The sequence below is a fragment of the Gossypium raimondii genome, chromosome 12 (genome assembly GCF_025698545.1).
Source record: "Gossypium raimondii isolate GPD5lz chromosome 12, ASM2569854v1, whole genome shotgun sequence".
Lineage (NCBI taxonomy): Eukaryota > Viridiplantae > Streptophyta > Magnoliopsida > Malvales > Malvaceae > Gossypium > Gossypium raimondii.
The window spans coordinates 20,012,162-20,020,749 of NC_068576.1; the positions used below are offsets into that span (position 1 = coordinate 20,012,162).

Sequence of the window (8,588 nt, forward strand, 5' to 3'; positions counted from 1 at the left end):
GTAGCAACAAGTATCAAACTATTACAACACGAATTGTTCGAGTAATCACAAAGTAGAATCAAACAATTACAAGCACAAACAAACTAGGAACTGATACAATCCATACTAAAGCCAACAAATTAAACTAACTGAACTGAACCAAAACCCACACACGCAACCCTACATGGTGGAACTCAAAGACCCACATATATAATTGTGCATGATGAATCTCGAACTTGACCTCAAAACCCAGGGCCTCCGTCTTCACCAACAGAGCCAAAGTTTCATTGGCAATTAGCCAATGTTACTATAAGAGTATTTTTATCCTTTTATATTTTGATATAAAATTTATAAAAATTAAATTAAACCAAAATAAATCTATAGAAATATTTATATATATTAGAATTAAATCCAAGACATCATGATTTTTAAAGCTTTAGTTTTAATATTTTAATCCAATCATTATTTAATTTTTAATTAAGTTGTCTTATTTTTATGTGCCATAATTTATTATATAAAATAATTTACTAAATGACACCAAATTAATTAAATAATAAACATAAAAAATAAACTTAGAGGCAGTTATATATTTTATAGAAAATGAAAATTTAAGAAATTATCCGTACATTAATTCTTAACGAAACTACTATGACCATATTTTTAAGATCAAAATATGTGCTACTATTCTTTATACATTTAAAATTTAGTTTCTATGCTTTTAATTTTAGAGATTTAGTTTTTATTTTTATATTTCAAAATTCAAGTCTAATTATTAATATTATTAGTTTTTTGTTAAATTTGTTTGTGTAACATTTTGAAATAAAAAATATTCACTTAGTAACAATGTAACTAAAAATTGATGTTGAAATGAATCTAAATTTAATGAAATAATATTAATATATTAATAGTTAGACTTGAATTTTAAAATCTAAAAAAATAGACTAAATTCTTAAAAGTAAATGTACAAAATTAAATTCCCAATTTAGGGAAAAAACAGAGATATTTTAACGTATTTTTAATGAGACTTACCCTGTTAAAAACTAGGTTGATACTAGTTTTACCATAGAGGCTTTTTTTTTCCTTTGGGACTTTGCAACAATTTTTATTATAATTGTACAATTATCTAATTAGAAACCGCATAAATTCCAAATAATATTACACAATTCAAGATTGTAGAAAATTCTACTGTGCCCTTTAAATGTAGACCAAAATTTCTAATGTTTTTGTTAGAAATTTTGATATTGATGTAAATTAAAATTTTAATATAAATTAGAAATTTTGATAAAAGAGATACGTTTTTTCCAGCGTTTAGCACAACTGTAAGATGTAACAATGCTAGGCGAATAGACTCATAGTCCCTCCAAAATTAGAGGAAAAATAATCAAAACGACAATCTTGCTATGTAGATAACGATCAACAAACTGGAAAAAAGTAGGGGTGTGGCAGAAGCCACAAATGGGGTCCAACTTGAAAGGCAACCATTTGCCTTTGCCCCCAAAACCAAAGACCAAATGAAAAACCTAACCCTCATGGTCCTGGTCCCCCCCCCCCCCTCAGTGGTTAGCCTACTGGCCCCTGCTCTTTGTAATTCAAACCCACTTCTTCATTTGTGTTTTTGTGCCTACACTGCTTATCCAATTCAATTATCATTACTATTTATGAAACCTAGTCACACCTCTCAAATTTCACTCTCATTTCTCATTAACACTCTTTTAAACCACTGCAGCTTGAGTTTTTCTTGCATGGGTTGGACAAGTTTAACAACTGTGTAATAAAGCAAAAGGGTGAAGCAGCCAGTAGTAGTAGCAGTACATCTTGATGAAGACAAACTTTTATATGAAAAAAAAAATAAAGAAATTACCCCCCACCAATCCTCCTACTGTACAAAATAAGGAAGAAAAACCTTAAAACAAACACCTTAAAGTTAGAGCAAACTCCAGCCCAAGATTAATAAAAGAAATCAAAGCAACAAACTAGCGTAGTTCATGAAACTTAGAGCACAAGCCAATTCCTCCAAGAAGAAAAACAAACAGGGCTTTAAATGCTAAGAAGATCGGGCGTTGGTGATTGAGGCATTGGGTCCTTTGTTGTGGCATTATTAGGAGACTCTAAAGTTGAGGTTGGTGAATGTGAGGACTCTGTTACTGTGGGGTCTCGTTGCTTTGAGTCTGATGCTTTCGGGAGTTCTGTTAGAATTTGAACAACTTCCCTCATTGTTGGCCTCTCCACAGCCTGTTCTTCAACACACAGCATTGCTACATAGAATACATGCATTACTTCGTGGAGGGGTACTGACGGGAGTCTTGGGTCGAGGATTTTCAGAACTCCTTCTTTCTTTGAATTCGTCATTTTTCGGACCCATTGAACAATGTCCACACCATCACCAAATTCACCTACTGGTTTTCTGCCACTAACAAGTTCTAAGAGGACTACACCAAAGCTATACACATCACTCTTCTCATCCACCTTAAGCGTGTAGGCATACTCTGCAAAAAAAAACAGGGCAATGAAATTCTCAGTCAAATTATAGGAACAACCGGTCTATATGTGAACTTTAATGAATCATTAGTAAATTGACTGTTGATATTTCAACTTTTTGTAGATGATTTGAAACAAGAAGTTTGAACTAACAAATTATGGTTTCTTATGATCGTTTTAGTCGAACTTAACTAAGATTAATGTACTTTGAAAGCTGTATATACTAATTGAAATGAAGAAAAGTTTTAACTAACAAGATTCACCAAGTTTTAAGGTTGAATATACCTGGAGCGATGTATCCATATGAACCAGCTATAGCAGACATGCATTCAGAAGTGCCGGAATCTTGCAGAAATTTGGCAAGGCCAAAATCAGCAACATGTGCTTCAAAATCCGAGTCCAGGAGGATGTTGTTCGATTTCACATCTCGATGGACTATCAAAGGGGAACAATCATGATGAAGGTAGCAAAGCCCCTTAGCAGCTTCAACTGCAATCTTATATCTGGTATCCCAGTGCAAATGACCCCCTTTCTTCCCATGAAGAACCTCTCCCAAACTACCATTGGGCATATACTCATAAACCAAAAGATTTGTCTCATGATTTGAGCAAAAACCCAACAATCTCACAATGTGCCTGTGCCTAATCTTGCCCAACGTTTGTATCTCAGCATTGAATCCATGATCATGAGAAGACCCTAGGCTCATTGCTGGTAACCTTTTAACTGCAACCTGATTGCCATTAGGCACAATTCCCTTGTAAACAATCCCGGCACCTCCTTTGCCGATTATATTACCCTCCTTCAGACAATCCAAAACATCATCACAAGTAAAATCCAAGCGCTGGAAAGCAGTTAACTTCCAAGCCCGAGAATCACTCGCCTTTTTCAAGGATCTTGCCTTGATTATAGCCGCGACTGCAAACAAGATCGAGCAGACAAGCAACCCAATGACAAGCAAAAGCTTCAAAGAAGCAGAGAGTCCACCTTTAACATGACTTTGATGAGTTCCATTAGTAACCCAATCTTTGCAAGGCCCTAAATAAGGGCCACAAAGTTGAGGGTTCCCCAAAAATGAGGTGTAGTTGAAGTAGCTAAACTGACCGGTGCTCGGAACCAAACCCGAAAGATTGTTATACGAGAAATCAACTGAAGTTAAACTTTGCATGGTAGATATTGATGAAGGAATGCTACCAATAAGATGATTTCTTGACAGATTCAGGTAGTTTAATATCCTCATACCTGTGATCTCAGTAGGAATCTCACCCGAAAGCTCGTTTCGACTAAGATCAACAAAGGTTAACAGCTTGCATTTACTAATTCCCGGAGCAACAGGGCCTGAAAACTTGTTATGGCTAAAATCCATCTTTGAAAGTTGTTGCAAGTTGCCAATCTCAGCTGGGATTGGTCCTGAAAACTTATTCCCATCAAGAAGCAGCTTCTGAACGCCTGAGAAGTTACCGACAGTTGCTGGTAAAGGCCCCGAAAGGCGATTGTTTGATAAACTAATTTGCCCAAGGTTCAGTGAAATGGAAGAATCAGTAACTGGAAACTCCCCAGTTAAATAGTTATCTTGCAGCTCAACTTGAGTAAGCTTAGGTAACCCGAAAAGGCCTTTTGGGATTGATCCGTTGAGAAAATTTTCCCCCATTCGAATCCGACTGAGCGATTCACATTTCCCCAACGATTCTGGAATTGAACCGAACAAGAAATTCCCCAAAGTAATCAACGTATGCAACGTGTTGCCGGAACACATATCCGGCGGCAAAATCCCCGTTAACTTATTCGACGAAAGGTCGAGAAGCTGAAGCTTTCTATTACTTCCCAACGTCTGAGGAATATTTCCGGTGAAGTTATTTTCCCATAATTGTAGAACCTCCAACTCGGGCAACTCACCTATGAACTCAGGAATCTGCCCGTGAAGCTTGTTTCTGAAAAGATTAAGAAGAGTCAAGTTTTTGAGGTCCGCGAAACTCTCTGGAATCTCTCCGGCTAGCATATTGTTCGATAAATCCATGGATTTCAAGCTTTCCAAGGTTCCCAGCTCGGGAGTTAATGAACCAGAGAGTGCATTGACTTGGAGAAACAATGTATCAAGCTTCTGCAACTTGCCGATTTCCGGTGGTATTTCGCCTGATAGCATGCAGTTCGCAGCGTCGAAACGGACGAGTTCCGACAAGTTCCCGATCTCGGGTGGCAAACCACCTTCAAAACTATTGTAATAACCAATGTACAACTCCTTCAGCTTTTTCAAGTTACCGATTTCCGGTGGGATTCTACCGCCGAGTTCGTTACCTGAAACGGCCAAATACTCAAGATGCTCCCAACGACCGTAACTTGCCGGGATCTGACCAGTGAAAAAGTTCCCTCCCAAATGCAAGTGGCGTAAGTTAGGAAGGTCGGTGACGGAAATCGGCAACTCTCCCGTCATGTTGTTGTTGTACAAATCGAGGACTTGGAGATTTTTGAGTTGGGAAAGTTGGGTGGGGAAAGAACCGTTGAAAACATTGTTGGAAAGGTTGAGGTAACGGAGAGCGGAGAGGGCCGCAAGTTCCGTCGGAATCGGACCGTAAAGTTGGTTGGCAGCGAGGGAAAAGTTTTGGAGGAATTGGAGGTGGGAAAACGAAGGAGAAAGAGTTCCGGAGAGGTTGAAGTAACTTAAGTTGAGGGATGTCACGTGACGACCGGTGTAGTCGCAGGTGACGCCAGTAAATGAGCAAAGCGGAGTGGTTGCATTCCAATTGGAGAGATATGATTGAGGGTCGTCGGTAATGGAGGATTTAACAGCCAAAAGCGCCTGAAACTCCGACACGGTTCGTGCGGCAGAGCAGTGGGAAATGTGGAGGAGAAGAAACAGTAGTAGGCAGAGGAGCCAGCTCATTGTTTCTCTTTTCTTTTCTCTCCCCGTAATGGATTTGGGAGGAAATGGAGGGAAGGGAAAGAAGATGGGTGAAGAAGAAGATGAGAAGATGGGTGATTTTATTTGTTTGGTTACGGCTAATACTTGATTTTTTTTTTGAAAAAAAGAAAGAAAGAGTTTTCATAATTGCCAAAAGGTTTTCATTTATTTTAAATTTGGATTTTTGTTGTTGGGTAATTTTATTTATTTATTTCTGTTTTTAAGAAAAGAAATGCTTTTGTGATTATTTGTTGCACTTGGGAGGGACAAAGTAAAAGTTGAAATAATGATTAAAGGGAAAAAAATTTGAGTCGGGAGAAGTGACTTGAATTCAAGTGATCAACCTACTCAATCTAAGTAAATTATGTTGTCTTTATTTCAAAATCGCTTAATTAATTCCAATCATTTGACCAAATATATTATATATTATGGTTAGATTGTATTAATTATAGTTATGATTCAACTTATACCTATATTTTTACTTAAAACTAAAAAAAATAAAAAAAATAATACAAATGGAGGGACCCCAACCAGTAAGGTATAAAGGATGGATTGTACATCTTTGTTATTTTTGTAGGTATTTTCTTCAAACATAATGATATTGCAGTTGTAGCATTAATGCAGAGTATGAAGAATTTGGCATTACTCGTAGATCGTAGACCGGTTTTTGTACTTTTAGTAGAGGCAATCGCATATTAGCTGCGGGTGTTGTTGACCTGCTAAACTTTGTTCTCCTCCTATAATATGTTATCTTGCAAATTATATTGTCCCTTTTTTTTTACCATTTTACCGGCCCATTTTTAAATTTATTTATGGAAATAGGCCAGTTTTTTCATTATTTATCGGAAAGGGCCGATTTTAGCAAAACGCATCCACGTAGGAGCGTTTTTGAGGGAAATTTCAGTAAAACGCATCTCTGGGGGAGCAATTTTGCCATGTCAGCACAAAACACGCCCACGTGGACGCGCTTTGCTGACGTGGAAAAATCGCTCCCCTATGGACGTGTTTTAGCCCATGTTTTTCTAGGGTTAGGCCTTTTTGCATGTTTAGTCCCTAAGGTTTTTTGGGTTTAGAATAAAGAATGCGGAGGTGTTTGCATCACCCACAGCGGGAGGTGTTTGAACCCCATAAGGCGATAGGGATTGGTAATGAGAAGAGCTCCCTGACAGCGCCTCGTGCGATCCCTCCTGTGACGGCTGCCTATATATCGTCGGTTAAGTTGAAGTCATCGAGAAAGGAGATGCATTGCGCCATGCATTCCCAACCTGGCATACGAACTAGGAAAAGGAAACATATAAGGGTTAGGATACGCACCTGGCATAATCTGAAAGAGGCTGTAATGTGGGTGTCGTCGGTTGAGGCGTTGGGCCCAGTGATTGTGTGGGCGCTGCTGATGGGCCAGTGCTGTCATCCCTTCTCCTTGGATTTAAAGGGCCCCGTCGTTACCTTTCAACACGAATTTGCCGACGCCTCTGCTCTTCCAACAGTAAATACGGCTTGCCATGGATCCTAAATCATGGCATGTAATCCAATGCGCACGCTAATTTTAGAACGATGATCGGTTCCCGAATATGTATATGATCATACTAATTTTCCCACATTTCGATATTTTCTGACCAGAATACCTTTCAATTCGTATTTTATTACCGTAAGTTGATTTTGTGCTCATCATCGAGCACCTCAGGTGCCACGGGAATCAGTTGTTGAAATCTAAATTGCCGCAACACTCTATCCGTCTATTGCATCTCCACGGTAGCATAGTTGACTAATGGGACCTTCACATGCCAAATGTTCAGATTTTGAAAGAATTCATCCAGAATTACTGCCCGAATTTCTAGATCCTCATATGGTGTCCATTAAAACTATGAACATGATAAAAATATTAGTTATATACATAATACTAAATACTAAATATGAAACGACTATTTTATATACATATTTTATTTAATACTTACTTGTGCTTCCGACCGTTGGTCTAATAGAAGCTGTATATCTTCAACAGCGGTAGGTGTTCTAACTTAACTCACCAAATGGTTCCACCTAATTAAATAAATTTTTAGCATACAATTATAATTTAAATCTCTGTAATAATTGTAAAATCTAATATAAATTTTACCTCGTTATGAGTGGGAATGCATATGGGTGGTCTACTCGAGGACGTAAAAATGGAAAACGAAACCGAGCCCATGATTGTAGCAGTGATAGCCAACCTCCCATTTTAGCTTTAGTTGGTGGCGTCGCCCCGCACATCTCCCGGTACAATGTTGCCAACACGACAAACCCCCAACTAAATTCGCCAGCTACTCTAAAATCAACGAGTTTCAACAACCATTTCAGATGTACCAAGTTTCATGACGAGTTTGGCATCAGATAACCTCCAATCATCTCAAGAATGTCTGCCCAAGCATATCGTATTCTTTCTACTTCAGTCAGATAATTCCCCAGCTCTGGGAATGTGTCTCGTAACCAGCCCATCTCGATCCGACCTCCGTAAATATTATCCAGATCGCACCCAAAAGATCGTAGCATACGACTCCCCAATCAGCAGATTGAACAGACCTAGTGAGAGCAGACCCATCCACCGGCAATCCCAATTGTAATTGCACATTCTCCAAAGTGATGGTACACTCTCTGCATGGAAGATGGAATGTGTGCGTCTTGGGTCTCCACCTCTCTATCAACGCGCTGATTAGTTTCGGGTCCAAGTTGCACCCTCGGCCTATAGTGGCCACGTGCCAAAAACCCGCTTCCCGCAAGTAATTCTCTATCAACGGTGATGGAGGACCAGACATATTACGAATATAGCATTGTAACACCTGATCAACAGACTATTATAAAAAATTATAAAATAAAAATTAATTAAAATTAGATAAATGAAAAAAATATTAAATAATATTGAAAATTTAAAATTCACTCTTACCATTCTCATTTTTTTCGACAGAGATATGTTTTGATCGAGACGAATTAATTCCCTGGTCATTGCTAACACGATCAAATATTTTTGAAATTATAAAAAAATATTAATTTAGAAAAAAAAATTAAAAAGAGGTTTTTTGCCAAAATTAAAGAGAACTTTGAGAAATTTGAGAGAATTTTGAAGAAATAATGTGTGAAAAAATAGGAAGGGGTTTTATAGGTTTTTGTTTACCGTTGGACCCAAAACCAAAAAACCCTAGGGACTAAACATGCAAAAAGCCCTAACTTTAGAAGAACACGAGCTAAAACGCGTCCCTGG

At 38.0% G+C, this 8,588-nt stretch overlaps 1 protein-coding gene across 1 annotated transcript; it reads right to left on the minus strand.

The window, feature by feature from the left end:
* Nucleotides 1–1,794: 1,794 nt before the first annotated feature.
* On the minus strand, nt 1,795–5,455 carry LOC105763495 (leucine-rich repeat receptor-like serine/threonine-protein kinase BAM1). The gene is made up of 2 exons (XM_012581733.2): nt 2,743–5,455; nt 1,795–2,465 (listed from the first exon to the last, which is right to left on the minus strand). The coding sequence occupies exons 1-2, from the start codon at nt 5,333–5,335 to the stop codon at nt 2,017–2,019; spliced, it is 3,042 nt and encodes a 1,013-aa protein (XP_012437187.1). The 5' UTR covers nt 5,336–5,455; the 3' UTR covers nt 1,795–2,016.
* Nucleotides 5,456–8,588: the final 3,133 nt, after the last annotated feature.

Bases quoted from the DNA above. Each gene is read 5' to 3' on its own strand.
- LOC105763495 (XM_012581733.2), bottom strand. From the start codon at position 5,335: ATGAGCTGGCTCCTCTGCCTACTACTGTTTCTTCTCCTCCACATTTCC. The intron at 2,466-2,742 runs GTATATTCAACC...TTTTTTTTGCAG, and splicing joins ATATGGATACATCGCTCCAG to AGTATGCCTACACGCTTAAG.